Genomic DNA, 23,008 nt, shown 5'->3' on the forward strand with positions numbered 1-23,008 from the left:
ACCATTGTGTCCCAGTCTAATGCTTACATCTGAGAGGAATTCTGCATTAGACCTTGTGGAGTCACTTGATTAAAGCACTTGTCTTTCAGGAAAGCTCTTAATAAACAGGTATATTTGAAGCTACTTCCAAAGCAATACAAACAAAAGAATTTTCATTGAGAGTCAAATCTTGCTTTTTTTAACTAGGACAGCAATTTATGCCATAAAAACTTTGAAAGAAGTTGGGAAGTAACAACTACTTCAAAACCTGTTTCAATACACTATGCAGTGAATAATACACTGGAGGTAAAAACAGTTTGGTAGGATTTTGGCGAGTCATGTCCCATATGTGTACATCACCAAAGACACATAGGAGCCTTCTGAACAGTTACACATTGGTTTGGGATTCAGTACAAGAAACCATTACCCTGAAACACGATCATATCATGAGTTATCTTTGCCAAAACTCATAAATTCAAGCAAAGGGAAACATATTGGGTGTCTGGAAACAGTGGAGGTAATTTTTCCCTTCAGACCTGCTAGAGATTTTCACTATAATGAAAAACTCTAAGGTATTATTATAGAAATAAGTTGGGAAACTGTTTCCCAGCCAAAATTACTTGGATCTGCTTTATACGCTAGCAAAAATACCCACTGAAATCATAAAAACTCTCTGGATTTACACTGTTAGCTTTCCATAAAGCCAGCTGTTGATACCCAATTATTTTAAATGCTTCGCGATGATCCCAGCTCACTTCCTATCTGGGTCAAACGAGGCCCTAAAAGCAAAAGCAGACAGCCAAGCTCAGAGGCGCAAGAACAGAAGTAAGTAGAAACAAACTGCTAGCAGAGCCATTCACAGCAATTAGAGCTCGACAAGCACTTACAGACTCCCTAGAAAAGAAAAATATCTGGTATCGGAGTATCTACCCTTGAATGTCCCTGCCTCCAGGGGTGCTGAGCAAAAGACATATTTACACGGCAGAGTTTTTGTGTAGCTCTGTTGACAGCATGAAGCAGAATATTTTCCAAGTGAAAGATTTAGCCAGTCCTTTGGCAGCTTGGTTTTCAACCAGAAAACACTTATTCCGTAAAGGCAAAACATATAGTGATTTAACTGAAATTTTCAGTAAGACACACTTTACCTAAAGATCAAAATTGTAAACTTGCGGAGCAAAATAGTGTACATAATCTCTTTTAGTGTACATCATCTATTATAGCTATAGAATTCAATGAGCAAGAGGGCCAAAAGTATATATATATTTTTTAGAACAAAACCAGGATTTTCTAGCTGGAACTAAACCAAATACAAAAATCTCAGAATATTTAACACAGGCTGGAAATTCTGGTTTGCAGACAGTTCAAAGCTATAGCTTTCCTTTGAGGCTATCCTAAATTCACTGTAAGTGGACAAAATAAGCAAAACTCAAGAACAGCAGGAAAACTTGACCATAGCTATTTGTAAAATAAATCTATCTGGATACGTCTACATGCCTTTTTGCAAAGATATTTTTTTCCCTTTGTACATTTACATGCACACGGTCCGTGACAGAAATGTAGATTCTTCTAGGGATGCAACAATATTCAAAGCAGGACATTTGAGAGGATGCCATGACTGAGCCAGCAGTGGGTAGATTTACTATTCATTCTCGGTCTTGCAGGGTAGGGAATTATATCAACACTATAAAATAACACAGGACATAATTTCTGTCTCTCTTCTCCCCAGGACTGTATTCAAGCGGAATCAGGCAACTGTGAGAGACAGAGGAGACCTGTCCTTCTCAGGGTGTGTGTTATGTTTAATTGCTGAAGGCATGAAGCATTTTAAAAGGCTTGTCAATAAAATCCCTATTTAGTTAACCCCAATCTCCTCAGATCTCTTGTTACAGGCAGCCTTCTGCTCTTAACAGCTGGGCAGGCAAAGCCTCCAATTACACTGCTGCATTTGGTAGCTTAATAGACCTAGATAAGGGTCCCCGGTATATTCATTTCCCTTGGTAACAGCTTATCTCTGGCTAGTCCGATGATACGCACCCTTTATGTCACAGCGAGGCACATAATCACGTGGCAGGCCACGCAGCGTGTGTGCATATTCACATTCAATCCAAAGCTTTCCGTGACCTTTCCTCTTCTGTGGCTGGACTTAGATCTGTCACAGCTACACTTTGTAATTGACAGGGAAGGGGCAGCGGGAAAGGGAGAGAGGAGCCCAAGATCGCGGCCAGGAGCAGGCTCGCACCGCTCGAGCTCTTCTCCCCTGCGTGCAGCCTGCTCCTTGCTGGCATCTTCGGGGAAGAGGGCAGGAGCGGGCAGGAGGCTGCTGAGCTGGCTCTGGACCAGATGGCAGACACCCACCAGCTACTCCCAGAGGCCCTGGGAAACAGAGCCTGGCATGCACCCTGCAAATCATCAAAACTCCTCCAAATCATGACGTGAGGCTCCATCCAAAATAAAGATCTACTATCAGTCAAATAGCTCCACAACAAGATTTCTCCTTATTATGTCCCTGACTGGATAATATTGAAGAAAACCTCTAAAAATCAGGTCTTGGCACACAGTTGTCTCTGTGTCCCTGCACTGAGATGAATCTATGACTCTTTTCTTCTAAGCCTTGCTATCGGCAGCTGTAATTACCACAAACTTCTTGTAGTTCAGTCTCTGCAGTTTGTCGACTTGAACATTTGACACCCACTTCTTTTTGTTGCTCCCAAATTTCGCATTGTACCATGCTGAGGTTTCCTTCCCGAATGACTCTCAAAATACATGCAGACATTTGTCTTGCTTTTCCCTTCATTTTCATTTTTAGTTCCCCCTCTGCAGCCAAATCAGTGTCTTTAAAAGCTTTTTAGAAACTGTTTAGGATTTAATATTTTCATGTTGAAAGTGTGACAGGGAATTTGCTGAGATTCTGTAGCAACATGGTCTAATTTTCCTGCTTTTTTAAAAGCCACAGAATACCATTGCCCTCTGTTTTTCTCAGTCCATCTGCCAGCTAATTTCCAGGCACTAGTAAAATCATCTTTTCTGTTCTCTCTACTTCTTTGTTTTCGTCTGCTTTTGCATCAAGTTCTGTGACAATGAACGAGGGCAGATCAGCTACAGAAATTTCTTTTAAGGCTTTTATTTTAACCTTCAAGTCTCATGTTTGTTGCTTTAAGTTTATGTGCCAAAGACATGAGAAAGCAAAAGCCAGCAGTTTGTCAAAGCATGCTCTCCAGGGATTTGGGTTCTGTTTCAGCTGTCACCATGTCGCCATATGTACCTATTGATGTAACTTCTGATGTGCAGCAACAAATGGTAAATAATTCCTCTCTCGGAGCGCACTTCTGCCTGTGTTGGTGTCAGTGCTTTTGATCAATAAACCATCGAGGTGTCTTCCAGCAGTAATATTGTTCCAACTGTTGCTCAGGAAAAACATGCTCCATCCACTATTTCCCTGTTTTCAATCCTATATGAGCTTTTTACTTTTATTCTCTGTTCAAGCAATATCTTCTCTAGCTTGCTATGCAGCTACTGCTCACTGTTTATCCACATTTCCAGTTCTTGAAAAGGCTCACTGGTTTCTATTGGTACAAACTAGCTTTAACCAAAGTAATAGGTCGCTATCTGTATCGCTCCAAGCAAGGATTTCAGTTCTTCCTGTGGCACTGGCACCTAATAGAGCCATTTCTACACATTAGGCCCGACACTTACTTCTTCTAACATAATTCCCTGGGTTCACTGAGTCCTTCTGAACTCACAGCCCCTGTGTTTTGTAGTTATGATGTTAGGCTTTGCCAGGCTGCTCCAGAGTCCAAGAATGGCACTTGCAGTAGCCAGCTGCTGCCAGGACATCCAGCGCTTTACACACTTCTTTATTTTCAAATCTCTCTTCTGCAAATGAAATCCAAACCAGACATCTCCACCACTGCTACATGGAAGTGCCGTCGTCCATCTTACTTGGTGAAACTAGTGACTTTATGCTGTCTTTATCCAAGCTGATGCAGATTCTACTTCTAGTACCCTACATGCACTGCTGTGCTGGTAAATGATGTTCCTTAAACCCATGCAGCCCACAGTGTTTCCCACACTATTAGCATTAGTGATATGCTAATATCAGTAAAGCCTAAGCACTGCTGTCCCACACCAGTGGTTTCTCTTTTCTCCTCACCTCTCCTCAGCTTCTGCTGTGAACTGACACATTCAGATGGTTCTTTTCTTGTGTATTTTCTCATGCCTGACGTAACAAGAACTCTGGTTTAATTTCGACTTTATTAAAAATGCAAATGCAGACAAGTATGTGCTGTTGGCAATACATTTATAGATCGCTCCATTTTTGCAAAGTCCTGGTGTTTAAAGGCATTGGGTGTGCACAACAGACAATCTGTTCTTCTGTTTAGATGGTTTTTATGCACTCTACCCACACTGGCATTTTCTTTTTCCACAAAGTTTCAAGCAGATTTCAGGGCTGTCTATTATATAGACGGTTGATAGCACTTCATTTGCCCAGTCTGTGGAATAGATGTCCTTATTGTCAGATTCGCAGAACAGTGCAAGCAATACTAATGCCATAAGGAATAGACTTTTCTAATATTGCCTTAGTAATTCAGTTTACTGAGTGCTTATGTCAGTTCTATGTTTTGGGGTTTTTCCTAAAAATGTACAAACTTTAACCTATTAAGTTAGTAACAATACATGTACATCATTGCTCTTCTTTCCTGTATTCCGTCTTCTACCTCAGAACAACGCACTTCACCTTTATTAAACTGTTCTCCTTGACTTACGCTCCCACTCTATGTACTGAATGTTACGGATGCTTTAGCTTGCCTCTGCAACACACTGTGAAAACTGAGGCTCACATTCTGCATGTCTTTTCCACTGCTGCATCATGCCTGATTACACCCTTGGCACATGCTTTTCTTCTGATAGTGTATCCAGCTGAATAAAATTCTGAAGTATAAATTCACCCGCAAATAAAAATCCAAGTTTTGAGAGGATTGACAATATCTGCAGATTCATAAGGAATCTGGCAGCAGTTTTAGGTGGAAAAAAAAAAAATAACCAGGCTACAAACATTAGAACATTAGCCAACATCTGACTAGGCAATATTTTTAATGCCACCTTTCATTTCAAAATGCTGGATTACATTATGTTACACAGTGATGTTAGACACATTGTGAATGTCACTGTCAACTAGCAAAAAGTCAGGGCTATTCCTTTCACTGAATTTAATTCCCACATACGAAGAGTTCCCCTCCTGCCTTGCTGGCACAGCACTCTTCACAGCTTTGCTATAATGTCGCTTTCTCTGTGGAACCTTTCATCTGAAGATATCAAAGCAAGCTACAGACACATGCTAATAACAGAGCGTTCTTAGAATACTTATGAGGTAAGAAATTATTATAACGTCCAATTTATTGATGAGAAAACTGAATTAGAAATTTATTAAACTGAGTTAGAAATTGATTAGAGGTCACAGATGTTGGACTTAACCCCCAAACGCCTGGCTCCCAGCCCCGTGCATTACTCACAGATAACACATGTGCACTTCTCAACAAAGGTCTCCCATTCAACTTAGTGGTTTTGCACATGATGCCAATACAACCACAGGTAGACTGGATGAAGGTATTACTCCCACGCCCCAGTACAATTCATTATATTACACCGCTACCCTTATTACAACAAAGTGGTGTCATTAAAGCTAATCCTGCAGAGCCCCACAGGAGCGTGTGACCAGAATGAAAGCGACAGGGCACAGTTCACGAGCCACCAGAGAAGCACTTTACCGCAGCTTGCTTTCAGAAGTAAAAGCCTCATTTTAAATAAAACAAAAACTTTTACTTTGATAAACGCTGGCTGCTTCAAAAAGATACTCTGTTCTCAAATCGCCCCAGCTAAATGCCACCACAGCTGTAAGGGCCAACCACGTGTGTAGTCAGGCTGGGAATTATCCACACAAATAAAGAGCACAGCTTGAAACATTGACTTTTTCCTGATCAAAAGGGTCTGGGAGACAACTGGACAGTTTGGATCAGGCAAAGGATAGGGCTTTTATTATTTTCAAAGAACACCCCAGTGAATAGAATAGCCAATGTGGCCCTGGTGGCAGTGATATGTTCTAACATTCTCCTCATCCCACACAAGTTACTTAAAAGCTTGGCTTTGGGTCTGTTTAGGGTTTGGGTTTTTTTCCATTTTTCTTTTTATGGAAGAACTTTTGTAGGGAAAACCTGAAATACAATTAATCCTTTCATTAGCTTTTTTTATAGCATTCCCTGTCTAAGCTGCCTCCCCCACGTACCAAATAATAAATTGCAAATATTGCCAAAGAAACCTTGTCACATCAGAAATGTCCTCATTGTACTTGTATTAGGGAAATATGTGCTTTAATTTTATTGAAGTACAATTTTTATTTTTCTCTATGTTTTCATATTAAATGAAGTGAAAAAAAATACAGAAAAATCCCTTTCCATCCTAGTTTTACCTAGTTTCATTCATTAGTTATTTTCAACTACATATGCTGAAATGAAAGATTTAACATGAAAAAATTATTCATGAAAGAATTTAAAATCATGGAATATTCACACTATTTCACTTTGTAAAGGCGTTCTTTTTAACAAAACCTAAAGGATTTAAGGATTTAAAACGCATGATAAGGCAGAACGTTCTTCAGAAAGATCTGTTTTTCTTTTAATAGCCATATATCCCAGTCTAAACAGAAAACAATCTGACATGGAGGTATGTGTCAGCTAAGCAATGTATTCCAAATAAATATTTTCCAAAAACATTATGAATTTTGCAGTTTATTTTAATTCTAAACAGAAGTACTGTGGCAATAACAGCAATGGCTTTGGTCTCAATTTCTTACACAGCAATCCAGAAGGACATAGAGTTCCACCTTGTTCTCCAACTGTTGTCTATCCTATCATCTTATAACCACATATACGATAAAATATCTTTAGTAATGTCATAACAACTTGATGGGATGGAGATCTGTTATTTAGAACAAAAAAAGAATCAGAGATCTTCTTTAGTCCTCCTATCTCAAACCAGTTTGATTTTCAGAGTTGTGGTATTTTGGTTGTAATCAATTTGGAGAAGAAAACTTTATAAAACCAAAACACAGTAGCATCACTTGTACAACAGATGAAACAACAAGGTAGTATAAAATTATATTGAAACTGTAACACATATACCCTTATTGCGTGGTATGTTTTGGTTTTTAAATATCAGGCAGAAATTACATAGATATCATTTTCTTTAACTGCTCTCATAGGATTACCTGTAAGAATTGTTATGATGTTAATGATTTCATAATTGTTTCACCTGAATATAAAGCTATAAAACATCATTGTCACTGCAGGCTTACCTGCTTTCTCTGCAAATGTAACTGAGCGTCTGGGTGTATAAAATATCTCCAACTTATTGCCAATATTGGAAACCTACAGAGCAATAACAGCCATTGGCTATACTAGAGATTTCTGGAATAATACCTATATTATGACTAAAAGCTGATAGGGATCTAATTTCATTGAAGTGAACAGCAAGACTCCCCTTTGACCTGGGCAGCATTCGATTCGACCTGGGTATCGATTCCTCTGTTGCATTATCTGGCATTTCTTAACAGTGGTAGGATCCTGAATCTTGTTAAAATACATGGCTTCAAAGTACTAACTTCCAGTAAAGCATTAACTCAAATATTCATGAGGCCCATAATCACTCACTAAAAAAAATATGTTTTATGAACATATTTGTACATTTATATTTCTTAATTTTAAAAAGGTTTATTTGCCCTCATTGTAAAGCTTATTCCCCCAAGACACCAGCTGGAAAGGGGTAGAGCAGTATATGAAACAACACTGAAATCTTTTTCTGTATCTATCTGAGGTGATCAAAAAGTAGTTACTGTGCCTGTGGTGTAAGGAAGAGTGTTTTAATGTCTATGAAATTTCTCACTGGCATGTTGTTTGAAGGATGTTTCTGAAATGGATCCTCCTCACATGAAGCCTGAAACTCATTGTTTGATGGGATAGGCTTGAATACAAAACACTCTGATGAAATTTATGTTCATATTTTGAAGGCTCAAATCCATATTCTAAGGAGTTTGAAGTCATGCCTTTTTTTTTTTTCAGAAACAGCTCTTTCCTTCTCTCGCTCTTCCATCAAATACCATCATAGCCTATATATTCAGAGTCTAAGAGATGAGAAAGGAAGAGGGAACTTTTGTTTTAAACATCACTATGCAAAACTTGTAGATTAAATCATGGAAAAAACATTCCAGAAGAAGATTAGAATCTGATGCAGATGGGAAAAGCAGCACAGCCAGGCAGGGTGAGGAATGTTATCAGAAACGCCTATTTGTATCTCATGGTCCAGAGTATAAAAGTAGAAACACATTTCCTTTAAACACACAGAAATCAGAATTCTTTCTGAGATACAATTATGCTGGAAGACTCCAGCAAACAAGAAGAAGCTGTTTTTGAGTAAATCAAGGCCAGATTTTTCCAAGCAGTGTCCAGCCCTGAATGCCTGAGAGGTTAAATACAAAACCTTTGGGAAGAGATACGAGAAGAGAGACGTAAAGACTTGCACAGGCAGGGGACTGGACTAAAACATAGTGCTCAGATAGAATTTGGTAACAGAGTGGATACAAGGGTAATGAAGACACACGTACGATATGAAGGCAACAATAAAGAGGAAGTATGATAGAATAGGAATTTGGGGAAAATGAGAGGAATGCAAAGTGTTTTGTTTTGCCCAGTTGAATTTCATGGAGTCACAAGGTATCCGGTGTGATTTACTAACAGGCTGCTGAAAGCACTTGAATCTCAAAATGTCTCTCCCAATTTGTTATGAAATAATAGCTGGCAGTAAACAATGAACAGTGCTCACATGTTTCTAATTAAACATATGGATGACACTCTCTAACCTAGTTACACATATTCTACTCAATATAAAGCTTCAATAGACACTGACCTGTTATATACAAGTACTGAAAATGAGTGTATGCACTGAGAAACGCTACAGGCAAGCATAACCTGTAAATACCATGCGTAGCAGAAGACATTGTTTTAAATCTGGGTGTGTCAGCCTGGTAGTGTGACGGGTTTCTATGTTCGAAATATTGAAATACTGCAATATTTCTTTCCCTCACATGTTTTCTTCAACACTTTTGCACCAATATGGGATAATCAGCCACAGATATTCAGCTGGCACATACTGGCATAAATCATGGACCTCGAGCCAGTGCCTGAAGACTTTTTTTTCAGCTGTGTACAATCTCCCACTCTACTTACCACTTGCTGAAGAGCAGGGACAAAGCATTGCCTTCTCATACAGCCACAGTTTCTGTTTCTCCTCTAATTAAGTCCTTATGGGCATTTTAATATGCAGGTAGCACTGATTATTATACAAAGCACTTTTGATGGTTACACACACAATATTCCCTATGACATTGGTGAATGTCTCTCTCTGCTCCCCTCTTACTGATAGCAAAGGGTAAGAATTAAGCATAGTGCACTATCTTGGCTATAAATTAAGTCCAAACTAGCAGTAGCTAGGACTGGAAGCCAAAAGTACCTAGTTTCTTGTTCCCATCCACACAGCAGACCACGTTGTCACCTCAGGGAAAAGGAGATTTCTTTCTTAATGCGTTAAGTAAAGGCTGAATCTAGTGCATTACATCAGTAAAGACGTTAGGGAAAAACAGTACTGATCTGCCATGCTAAGCCATATCTTTGTGCAAATTCACAATTGCTAGCATTTCCCTTAGCTTTCAGTACCCAGTTTCTATGAGTGTTCTTTTCTCTAGATAAATATTGATAGTTCATGGCCAATTGTTTGGATCACAGCAGCACATTTTAGCTGCAGGATTTAGGCTGGTCTGTTTCAGGAGTGTGCGTGCTTAGAACTAATAACAGAGGTTGGCCCTGGGAATAAACACATTTCTGAGCATACAAAACCTGCCAGATTTTGTTTGACGCTGAGTGTATTAGATAAAATTGTGAGTTCGTACTAAACCTACCTTCTCTGCCCACAAGCTAGAAGACAACTGAAACAGTTTTAATAGCGCTGGAAGCATGACGTGGCCTGCTGAGTGTGTGCAAGCTGAGAAGGCAGGTTTTGTTGCAGGCTGAACAACCTGAAAACAGCTACCTCTCAACACCAGAGCACTGAGCTGCAAGGCCTGAACAGGAGGGAGATTAGCTTCTCATTAAGGTCCTAAGATCAGCTCAGAGTCTGGGGGAGGACTCACTACTCTTCACTACTTCTATTTCTCTCTAACTATTTTTATTTTTCAAAACAAAGGGATGTAATTCATCATCATAAGAAACAGTGCCATTTCAAAGCTAAGGAGAAGGACAGACCCCTTTTGAAATGTGCTCTGCACATTTCTTCACTGGCCAGCTGACACTACCTGAGAAGTGCAGACCTTCTAGCTAAGGCCTAAGGGAGAAGAACAGAGTCCTTGAAGGCCTGCAGAGCAGCAGAAACCTGGGAGAGAGGGAGTGCTCCACTGACCGCTGCCAAAGAGCACAGCAGATGAATGAAAGGCATCAGTGGCTAGACTGAAACCTGCTCAGTCCATATTCACTGCTTTTAGCATGTCAGTGGGCTTTTTACTTAAAAACAAAACAAAACAAAACAAAACAAAACACAAGTATAGCATAAAATGAAGGAAATTACATAGTTGTAATAATGTGTAAAATTCAAGGTAGACTAATCATCTTAAATTTGCCTGAGACAAATGGCCACCACAAATTAGGGCACCTTACAGCATGGGGATACAGAAGTCAGACCAAAGAGATGGGACAGAAGAGTTTCTATTTTGCAGGAGGTCTTTGTAGCCTTTTTGGTGGAGAAAATCTCAACAGCAAGCCGCAGTGTGGTGAGGCAGGAGTGGCTGGCCAGAGTGGCCTGTGGGCAGCTCAGGTAATGGGGTTAGCACAGGCATGGATGAGGCCTTGCTACCCAGCGTAGCAGGCAACAGGGCTCTGGTATCCCACAGTTACTACCTGTGTGTAAAGAGATGTTACAGGAGATGAGAAATATCTGCTCAAGAAATCATCAGAGATGAGGACCTCAAATGACTATTGGTACATTCTGGGAAGGGAGTGCTTGCTTATTCTCTGGTGTCCTTTACCTCGCTGCTGTCCTTTTCTCCCTCTAATCAAGTACTGCTTCATGAATCATTTGACTTTTTATTTATGGGTGGCATTGGGCAAAGTTTAATATTTTGCAGCTTTTGTGTGAGGAGCCAAACCAGTTTTCAACAGTGACCCCTAGAACCTGAACCCAGCCCTTGTGGCTATCAATGCCAAATCCACCTGCTTCCAGCAGTTCCTAGCATCAGTCCCAGCCATGTGAGTACTCAAAAAGAGGCAGCTCTATTATCAACACCCAGGAACAAACTTCTTCCTCAGACGACAACACCTATGAATGTCAAAGGGATGGCATGGGTTTCCTTGGCTCTCTCAGCTTTGCTTGTTTCAGTATTTGTTAAACTAGCATGATGAGTACTTGACATTGGTGTGTTTATCCTCTTGCACAACTGTTCAACATCTATCAGCATTTTTCAGTCATGTATCCATAGTACAGCTATGAAAACTCCGTGTTAATCTCAGTCATCATTTGAAAACATTAACTAAAAATAAACCTAGAATACAATCTCAGTGAATTAAAATCCTATGTATGGCAAAACCAATTATTTTACAGTATGTGGCATTTACGTTTCTCTTTCAGGTGACATTAGTGTAGTTTATGCATTCACTATGGTGAACAAATTTTTCCTAGTATCCTCAATAGTAAAACAAGCACTTCTGATTAGATGACCCAGGCTACCTACAGCTCTCATACACTAAGTATAAAGTGATACAGAGTGATCCCACAGAGACTGAGTAGGATTTTAATTACAAGATTGGTATATTTGTCTGGATTCCTTTCTTGTGTAAATCCAGTGAATTGAGGGACATGCTTCTATATGATAACAAGTTTCTATTTAGGATGCTGTAAAATTCCTCCAGCACTTTTGCTCTGAAGAATCTTAAAAAAAAGTCACAAAAGGTTGTGATATTGTGATGAATAGATAAACGCCTTTAAAATTTACATCATAATGAGTATTGCCTCTTAACAGCTATGTTTTTATGACAGAAGACATATTCAGTAAATTCAATAAATATTCATTCTTACCACAAGACTGCTGTCCAGAGAAAGTCTTTTCCCAAATTCCCTTTTCTGTAGCTGTCTTTTTCTCTCCATAGCTGAGGTTATTTGTTTTCCTTTTGATCAACTAGAGATGTCAGACTGTTTCCAGCATCACTGCAAAAAAAAAAATTAAATGCACATTTCAATATCTTACTTAACAGTTTCTGTCTTTCATCATTAACTTTGTAATAACCCAGCAGCTAATGACTTTGTGTCTATAGTAGGCTGTGTTCCAGGAACAAATTTTCTGTGCCAAAAAAGCTAAACTCTCCAGATAGAAATATTACCAATATGTTTGGGTCACTTCTCAAAGAATTAAAAAAAAAAAAAAAAAAAAATCTGCTACTACTGTCTTTATCCATACACCCCATGTTTTCATAGTCTTTTTTGAACTGGGCTGGGAGCTGGATTTGCAGAGCTAATGAACTACCTGGGGCTGGGGAGGGGGAGGTGGGGAGGGAAACAGTTCGTTTCACATTAATTGCACTCCTCAGTAAGCCCTGCTTGTTGGCACATCTGTGCTGCTACTATGATGTACAAATTTTGGACCTAATCCTGAAGAGTTCTAAAAGCTTTCAACTCCCATTATCCTTAATGAGAGACGAATGCCCTCAGCACTTTCCTTACGTTTTTAAAGTCAAAGATTCTGCTGTGATAATCAGTCCCACTGCCTGTACAGAATGGCCAGGAAACTTCACCCCGTAAAGCTATCACAGATGGAATTAGTCTTTCCAGTTTTGTAGGGTTTGGTTATACCTGGGTGATGGTTTCTACTAAAATAAAGTCACAGCTTACAAGTAACAACTACCAGCTCGCTCTTTTCCTAAATGTTCCTGATGACATATGTATTTGAAAATTTTAGCTTGTATTTTAAGTTAATATTTATCGTATGTGATTCAGCAACATGGGCAAAGGTAATGAATTTATTCAGGATTTACAGAAAGTAGTACGACAATAACAGAAATCAGAATCTAGCCTAAATTAAGGCAGGCTGGTATGCTCATAAATAAAGAACCAAATACAGGAATTTTCTCCTGCATCTCATAATGACTGCATTAACTCTATCAGAGGGCAACATGCTATATCTCTTAATCTGGGCTAACTCTCATTAAGGACAAAGAGCTTCCACTACAGGAATTTGTCCACATTTTTTAGTCAAGATTTAATGTGAAAGCCTATTTAAAAACATAATTCTAGTAAGGTTGAGATATTCATACAGCACTGCTTAATGCTAAACCTCAAGAAATTCACTGCATTTGACTGAAAAACAAGACTAAAGCAAAAGACAAATCTGTCTGTTTCTGATCCTTTTTACTTATTGCGAACAGCACCTTCAGTCACAAACTGAAAATGATGCATGAATACTACTGGGCTTGGCTGTAGGGTAACACAGCCGGCATTCCCAAAAGAAGCCTTGCATGTGCCCTCCAGATATATTTGCATGCCTATTGATAGACTTAACTTCTCATGCACCTGTAAATGATCCCATCTGTCACTGTGGTGATATCAAGCAGATAAAACCACCACAACTCTTTCCTCAAGTTGTCCTCGAATGCTCTGCCAGGAGGGCACATAGGAGTCTGAACATGGGCCAACCGCAGGCCGCCTGCAAGGAGAGCAGGATGCCCCGGGCTAGGCCTCCGAAGCCAGCTGGAATTCAGAGGGGTCCCAGAGGCAGGCAAACTGGGATCATCAGGTACAATGTGGGCTCACAACTGGGACTCCTCTTGTAAAACACTTCCCACGGGGAAACCGTAATTGGTCTGGCTACCAAGCCATCCAGTGGTAAATTCAGCCTTCTGTCAAACAGCACCTGGCGTCTCCTACACTGGTTTTGTACTTCTGGTTTACACTTATGCAAGACCAGAATTCAGGTCATTTTCTCCAAAATGGATAAAAATTAGCCTCTATACACATTCATCTAAAGAACACATGCGGTGAGAACATGTACACACAATGGTAGGAAAATCTCAGTTATTGCACTGTGGTCATTCCTGCCTTGTGGTTTTTTCCCAGGTTTACCTGTAAGCCCTTGCTTCCTTTTTGTAGTACCAATCCTAAAGCTACACACACTATTTAACTCACCTAATACGGAATCTCAGTGGTGTGCTATCACATAATTACCATTGTTTCCTGATTAGCTATCATGTCTCAAAAGAAATACCACAATAGATTTGTACAAACACAGAGGCCATGTATTACACTGTTCTTGTGATTATGCCAGAAATTAGCAAAAGAAAGAGCTTATGTAATCTTTGTATCATTCATCTTGCCTGGAGAGCATGACTTCCACCAAAGGAGTCTTTGTTGATCAGTGAGCACAGAAAACTTAGTCGTGAGCTAGTGAGAGCTACAGTTGAAGCCAGTTTTATCCCTGTAGAAGGTCAAGTGTTTAATATGAGTAAGTGCTTGAAGTTTCTGTCTGCAGGTATTTGCTGGAACCACCCCAAATTCTAGTTTAGAAGTAAAGAAGAAAGGCTTATTATTATTCCTATGGCTTATTTGCTATGCTGCTTTGGGCACTTCAAGTAGTGGATTTACTGTAGCCCTACCTACCACAGCACGTGGACCTACTCATGCACAGGTGAAGCAGCCTCAGTCCTGCAGACTCCACTCCTTCCCACACATACACCATGAAAGCTCAAATCTCCCGGCATGTTACCATTAGCAGGCTGTCACATATCTCTCCTGAAGGGTTAACAACCTAAGGCTGAACCCACTTAAAGTTTTGAATCAAAGGTAATTATCAGACAAGATAATACAATACATCGCCTGTACCAACATAAGCTGGTAACTCAAAGTACCCAGCTCAGGAGGCCTATAAAGAAAACTGATCATCAGAGTGAAGTACTTAACAAAAATGGAACAAGTTTCCATCTTGGAATGGTTGTTTTTGTGCATCATACTACTTCTCACAGAGAAAAAAAATGACTCTCTCAGGTAAATCCATCTTCCTCTGAGACCAAACAATAGACACAACAATTCAAAATGGAGCTAACACATCCGCCAGGAAGCTCAGCAGAGGAGAACTGTCATCCAGATGGAACAGTCTTGAAATGTAAAAGCACTGAGAATCAGTTTGCCCAATTATCAGAAATACTATTTTTGTGTTACCAAGAGAACAGACTGTAGAAATTTATCCACCTTCTCTGACTAATTTGCTTGTCAGTGTCTTTACAGCGGAAACACCAGTGATCAGCATTCAGATCTTGACTGTCCCATTTAGTTCAGCTGAACTGTGAACTACCACAAAGTCACTTCTGATTTATGGTGTCTTCACTGATACTACACCCACATATGTACATTGCCAAATCTTTGGGGGCACATCTTACAGTTCTTTGTGCTGCAGGAAATTTTTCCGCTGTAGGGCTCTTCTCTAAGGGACTATAGAGTTCATCTATGCTCAGCGTATTGGGGAAGGCACTGAAGTTAGAGGCACTCGGCGATTAAGCCTGTATCCTTAAGAAGTGTATGGGGATCAGTCTAAGAGAACGCAGGTCCCAGATATTTGCTTACTGTCTTCTCAGTTTTGCACTGAGCTCAGGGAAGAAGGTTTTGTATGGGCACAGAAAAAACTCTCAGGGGAAGACCTATGTGGAGTCTTGCTTCAATATGGTATACCCTCACTGAGTATAAAGCCAGCAAGCCAGAAGCATCAGCTTGATTATATATACTAAAGAGCAGTATTTTTAGTACTCAGTACAAGAATGTTCATTACTTCAGGAGATGGCTCTAAAACTAGGCCCTGGAGAAACGGTGCGATTAACATAGAAAAGCACTCTCTAAAAGCTATGCAAGAAATTTCTTGGATTATAATACCTTCTTCATTTCTAGTAGTAACAAAGGATGATTGATGTATATTGCTTTAGCTGATGAAAAAGTATAACATTATATTCCTTAGATAAGCATCCAAGATATTTTCAGACAGTTCGAAACTGCAGTTACATTTCAGCAGAGCTATGCCAACATATGCCAGCTGGGAACTAGCACACAGTATATCTCTTCGGTAGCCGGAAACGGACTGTATTTATTTTTCTGTCTCTTACAAATTAGTATAAATTTAGCAGTTATGACACACAACAAATGACAGCTCTGCCAACTAGCATCCTTTCATTTAAATTCAGGCTAGATATAATGCAGCCTCCCCACCCTTTGCTTTGCACACCTTAACACTGCCAGAAGCCAAAACACCCGTAGGGCAGCAAGGTATTCCCTCTCAGCAGTCTGCTTGTCTTTCTGAGGTGTTAACAAGACGACAGGTTTTGTGATGTGGACATCAAACTCTTGGGTAACAGAATAAGGCCAAAGTTATACAGTGATCACCATTAAGCACTTTTTTCTACTCTGATAGTCCTGCTTGTTTAGCAGCCATAATTTAAGACTAAAAGGGAATAATCAGAACGGGTATTATCCCTCAGCAACGAAAGGCAAAGGAAAATAATATCACTAGCATAGGTCAGGAAGCAGCTATGAGACAGTAAAGATTGTCATCAATGCAAATGTTAGTTAGAATGAACAGGTGACCTAAGGGTGAAAGATTTTATATCATCTCATTACCTATCTCTGGAGTGATTCAGTTTTCTAAGAACCTGATTGAATTGAATTGAATCTGTCACTGTCCGGCTGTGTTTCTTTTGCCAGTTCTGGTGCTAACACCAATGTGCGTATGCTTGCTTTTGTTGTGGTCTTTGTAGGAAAAGGGGTAAATAAGTACAGTACGGTTTGTCTGGGCCTTTTCAGAATTGGAAAAAAAAACCCAAACCCATTCCAGAATTAAGGACTTGATGTGTATTCAACAGATCAAAGACTTTTCAGTTCTCTAAAATCACTACATTTATCTTCCCAGGCATAGATCAGTCAAAAATGCTAGGTTTGCACTAAGCTTTTTGGGTATTTCCCTTGGTTTTGTTGTTTGGTTTTTTTTAAAGTGGTACAGCCTTCAAACCATCAGAGCAGTAACAGCAGAAAACCCCACCTTCACAAAAGATGAGAAAACTCTGCCTAGCGATTAAAAGCGATCCATGAAAATGGTTTCATTACCACACCCCTATCTCTCCCCGTCATGGTATTTACCCTGGTCATGACTTTAAGCAATAAAGTGGAAAAATAATTCCAAAATTCTCTGTTGAGCTGATGTTTCAGACTTCAACACTTGGGAAATAGAAAACTACAGCAACATCGGCATTTCTGCAACCTGAAACTTAGCTAAATTTTTTTTTGTTTTGCCTACAGTGTATTTCATAGCAATGCCGTAAGCAGGGCCTGCCTGCCTAATGCACGGTACTCCCAGGTATTTGCTTAGGCTGGTCAGCAGTTTGTTAGTGCTAATGTATATATTGTATTCACACCCACTGGATTAGGTTGCTATTTAGATAAGCAAGCTGCATTTTTGCAGAGAGGGAAGGAGAATGTGCCATGTGCCAGCATTAATGAGTTAATTAAATTAGAAAAATTCCAATGCAGGAACTTAAAATGCTTAGATAAGTAGAATACTAAGGGAATTACAAGGCGGCAAACACAACTGCTATACCATTCTGCCTACATATCTAGATAGTCTGACCGACTTTGGAAAATTATATTTTAAAAAAAATACATCAAGTCAGTCAGAAAATATCTAGGTGGAAAAAGCTTCTTTACTAGTTCTCTTTTTTTGTTTTCCTGTGGGATAATTAATTTTGATACACCCCAAATTTTTTATGATCTCTAAATCTATTCCAAGGGATATCAGAACTGTACAGGCAGCACTCAGAGCAAGCCATGCCCTGCAAGTTATCTTGTGATCCAAAACACTCCCTAATCCAGTGGTCCTCTAGTTCTGGTTGAAAACTGTCCAGTGGTCATCCACAAGGCCATGATAAAGTAGCCCCAAGGAAGTGTGGGAAGGGCCAGAGCTAGGCAAGGAACCTTCTTATCTTTGTTGTGATTTTAATTAAGTACGATGACACTGACACATGGCAGTCTACAAAGAAACTGAGGGTTGAGTAATTTAAGAGCCAAATGGTGTGGATCAGTCCTGTCCTTACCCCATCCCTTGAAAAGGGAATCAGTAGAGCACGTAGGACGGTCTCATGAAATTTTTGACTGGTGACAGCTTGCCAGCAAAGAACAGACTCTTAGTACAATGTTCTAGAAACAGTATTTAAAATAAAGTGTCTCAGCTACTAAATTCCACCCTGTTTCAACCACAGTTTTCAAAATACATTTATGCTTTCTTCATGCAAGATAATCTTCCATTTATTCAGCAAACTAAACAACCAGTAAAGCTTTCTATAGCATTGGTTCTAGGATTTAAACAAGTTAAGATTAAGGGCTTAAATCTAGCAGACCTATCAGTGTGCTCAAAATAATACCAGGAATTTCAATAAATGGGAAAATAAAGAATATGGTATTAAAGATGTTATTACTACGACAGCTGTCAAGATGAATTGCATGAGAAGCATTTAAAAGATTTATATCTCAGTATCTCACCAGGTTAATTAAATGGATGCATGCATTCATTTAAGAGGATAAGGTGGGTTGCAGTGACATAAAATGAGAGGGCACAAGATTACGTTCTTTCAGCATTAACAAGAACGGGTTGAACCGATATCATTTCCGTATTCTGTAATAAGTATGATTCATCCATTGCCATTTTCAGCTCTCATTTTCTTCTGGCAGGGAAAAAAAAACCAACAAAAAAAAGACTATGAACATTTATAGACTAACATAATAAAAGCTTTAACCTTTTCTGCGTTTTCTGTTTGGATTGGCTGTCCATTTTTATCATGGAGTTCCAGGGCCATGCCGCAGGGAAGAGAAGAATCGCCAGTAAATTACACCAAAGAATGCTGGAAAGGTCAAAGGATTACCCTCCCCTCTTTGCTTTTATGGGACATATGAAGCATTCATATCAGGCAATAAAATTATTGAGACAAAAATGATGAAAGATAAGCAGACAGAAAGCATGAATCTGCTGTCAGGACAGCATAGAAGAAAAGGATATATTACAGTGTTATCATCAATAAAAACCAGATTATGACAATGGTGTTTGTGTATCCTTAGTTCCTACACTGAAATCAAATCCTTCTAAACATTGTAAAATCTGTGTCTGAGAAAGTGATGTCCAAGCAAGACTGAGGCTACTCAGGCTGAAGAAATCCAAAGAAGGTTGAAGATCCAAAGCTCCCATTTCTTGGGTGAGTTTCTAACCACTCGTTATTATATATTAGTTATTACTATATATTAGTATAAATTACATGATATGCGTTATTATATGGTAAAGCTTTAGCCATTGAGCCTCTTTCAGCAACGTCTTGCAATCTAGGCTGTTAATCTGCAAAAGGCATGCTCTGAGCACAGCAACAGCAACAGCTACGTCTGGGGGCTTCAACACACATTTGTCTCCATTGGGAACCACAGCCAAGCTTCGGTCAGGAACGGGCAGTTCCAGGCACCTGAAAAAGCTGAACTCCAGGACCTGAGCAAATTTCACTGTTACTATTCATAGACCTAAAGGGTTATGTGAAGATTTTGAGGTTCAAAACCAAATGTCCCGTTTATATCCCAATAAAGATGCCTCTGGCATCAAGTGGATGCAACTTCTGTAGTCTAGTACATCATTAGAGCTAGTTGTTTCTCATGGTAACATGGCTGGCAGCAGAGACCTAAACTGGAATCTCATTAGATTTCAAACACTGAATTCAAATCTTCATCAGAGGCAATGGCATCCAGTTTAGGAGGCCAATAAGGTACCAAATTCATATGTATTCATCTAATATGTTGCAATGTTCAGAAAAATGCATGCAATTAAATACAACATCTGAATCAGTCTGACAGACAACTAACTGGAGTGAAGAACTTAAAATTTGTGGTCAAGTTTCCCACATTTTGCTCAGTTTGATTTGTGTTTTCTTCTCATTTTTCTTTCATTGGTGTAAATCAAGGCACTACTCAAAAAAGTCCAAGAATTTCAAACCTATGTATCAGGGTCTCTGTCGTAAGCAGCAGTGGATTGCCAATTCAATTTTTGAAACTAGAACTAGGTGCTTGTGAAGTGTCCCTAAAGATCCCGTCTTCTCTGACACAGATGCATTTCAGGCAGCATCTCTTCTGCCTGCCCATCTGTCCTACTCATAGTCCAGAGGGACCACTAAAAATCATCAGTTCTTTGTGCACACTCCGCCCCTTCCACCTGCACTGCTAAAAGGGATGATGGCTGCAACGGTCACGGGATAGCTCCGTGATCTGAACGCAAGCCCGTCAGACACCAGAGACTGAATATACTTAGGAGCTTTTTGTCACCATCATCTCTCTTGTTTCTCAGTCACTCTCTTTGCAGTCTATGCACAATGAAGTATTTTGCTACAAACATTTTTCTAACAGTACATTTTGGTGAATGAAAGCAGTTTTGTGAGATGAAGTGTCCCATATGAATGCTACTCGGTTTGGTCCTCCCTGGCAACAGAGATGAAAGCAATGAAGGATCATTTATTTACTGATGTATTTCACCTCATGGATATGAGGAATTATTAAAATCACCTTAACTTAGCGATAGTGTTCAGACATCTGGTTTTGTTCCACAGAGCACTGGGTAACACTTCAAAATGTTCACGTGGCTTAAAGGAGAGGTCCCATTATAAAATAAGTATTGTAAAAATATTTCCTCAGTTACTAGTAGTGTCTTCAGCACCCAACTCTGCACATCCTCCTTAGATAACCAGTCATTTGCATCAGAGGGAATATTTCAACATCTAGACTGCAGAATTTGTTTCTAATGAATCTAGGGTTTTGTGGGTTGTAACACAGTGCCTCACATTTCACCTTGCTGTACAGACACTCCCAGTGGGCCAGGGCCTATCCTTACATTTACAGGCAATAACTTTATAATGAAGGCATTAGTTCAATAACAGCCCAGAAAAGAAGCTGAATCAAACTCATAATCCCTTTCTGTCCTATGAAAAATGAGGGAATATAAGGTACAGTGAAATATATGTCTTCCCTCCATGACCTGAGAAGAGGGTAACTGAGAAAGGGCTCAACTCACCTGATTTCCATCTGAAAATAGCTCCTCCGCCCCACCTAGACTAAAGTCCAGCCTGGGGAACAACAAGAGGGGAAAGACAGCGCTGATCTCTTCCAGTGCCAGCCAAACCAGAACTGAGCCCCTGGTTTGAAAGAATAGACTGTAGCATGGGAACGAAGCAAGAACATGCAGCCTCATTAGGCTGAGCAGCTCCAGGTGCTTCCTGCACAGGACACCATGCATATTTTTATCAAAAAAATTCTTCATATGTTACTCATTTTGCTGTGCCAATACCTTCACTGAGTCCTGTAAATCTGTACAGTTAGGTCAGCTGTAACTACAGCTGCAGTTCCTTGGACTCTGCAGTCACCTCTGTTCACTGCTACAGACAAGACACATAGAAGAGACGTGGTACCAGAGCTGACTCTGGAGGTGCCAGAACTAGCTTAGCTCCTGTAAGGGTGGGCACTAACATCCTTCAGCTGGCTCCCTGGCTGTTCAGCCTTTGCAGAAGCTAGAAGTCTGCTCTCATTTCAGCCAACCTAGCATCATCCAAGGATCAGACCCAATGGAATTCAGCTCCAGCATTCCCAAACACACTTCAACGACATCTCTCCTTCATGTTCATGCTCAGAGCAGAAAGGTGACAGGGTGCGACTCAGCTCTACCACCTTCAGTTTTGTTGTGGGATGTATTCCCTACACATCAATGAATATACGTAAAGAAAAACTCCAGGGAGATTTCCCCAGCCAATTCAAATTCACTTTATTCTTACACAACACAACATGTAGGACTGTGGGATATCAAGAACGTAAAATTAGAAGGAACAGATACACGTTGATTAAACTCCATCTTCAGCTTATGGCCAAGAAAACTATTATGAAAATATTAAAAATGAAAGATGTTCTGTCCTCATCCATATTTCCTTAGACGGTGACAGAACACTGAACAGTGTCGGCATACCGAACAGCCCTTCACTGTTTTATCTCTGCAATTCTAGAGCGATCTCATCTGAAGCACTGATTTTAGTTCTGGGCCAAAAGGATAGAGACAAACTGGATGGACAATAGCACCAAAGACGATTAAAGTATTGACTTGGTGGGAAACGATTAACAAGTCCCTTCATAGTAGTTTCAAACAATGACAAAGAGGAGACTAAAATGGGAAGGAATGACCATCTACGCAAGTTTGAGGGGTGTATACTAACACTAGAAACAGTGAGGAATTGATTAGGTTATTGACAATAGGTTGAAAAGAAATAAAGAGGGGAAAATGATGCTGAGTATCTGAAGAAATTACCTAAAGTGAAATCCAATACAGATGGATTCCCAGATAATCAAAGGAACACTTGTCATATAAAAAAATAAGGCATAATGAAGTACAATAAAATACACTGAAAGTGAGGATGCTGCCAGGAATGAGTTGTCTGAAGACCCTGAGAGGGAAGAAGAGAGCCCTCTCTCCCTTTCTTCTCAGAGTCTCTCTTTATACACTGCAGTGGTTGATCCACATTAGAGACAATTAGAGTGAAAGGCTTTTGCTTTGTGGGGGGAAGAGCCACTCCATTCTTCCCCCCATGCAGTCAGCTGCTGGTAGTATTGACTCCAGTTTCTCAATGTGAAGACAGGCTGTCACACAACGATTTCTAATTTTTCCATCTGCCAGAACTTAATAAAAATGTAAATTAAAAAACATTCATGAATTTCCTACTTAAAAGGTTCATAACTCTCCTATGTTTTATGTCATTCTACCAGTCTAACTCATCTGCACTCAGTTCTCCCAAGTGGAATGGGAGAGAACTTATAGTGTGCCATCACAAATAATAATCCAACACTTCGGGATTAT

General features: G+C 39.8%; 1 protein-coding gene across 1 annotated transcript in view; it reads right to left on the reverse strand.

Moving 5' to 3' along the window:
• The window catches only part of NCKAP5 (NCK-associated protein 5), a 370,960-nt gene extending 358,744 nt beyond the window's left edge, over nt 1-12,216 (reverse strand). Inside the window, exon 1 of the mRNA XM_010575132.1 lies at nt 12,148-12,216. Within this exon, the coding sequence (XP_010573434.1) occupies nt 12,148-12,216 (69 nt within the window). The remainder of the gene's footprint in view (nt 1-12,147) is intronic.
• Between the last annotated feature and the right edge of the window lie 10,792 nt (nt 12,217-23,008).

This window comes from Haliaeetus leucocephalus, unplaced genomic scaffold (assembly GCF_000737465.1).
Source record: "Haliaeetus leucocephalus isolate CR32 unplaced genomic scaffold, Haliaeetus_leucocephalus-4.0 Scaffold451, whole genome shotgun sequence".
NCBI classification, from domain to species: domain Eukaryota; kingdom Metazoa; phylum Chordata; class Aves; order Accipitriformes; family Accipitridae; genus Haliaeetus; species Haliaeetus leucocephalus.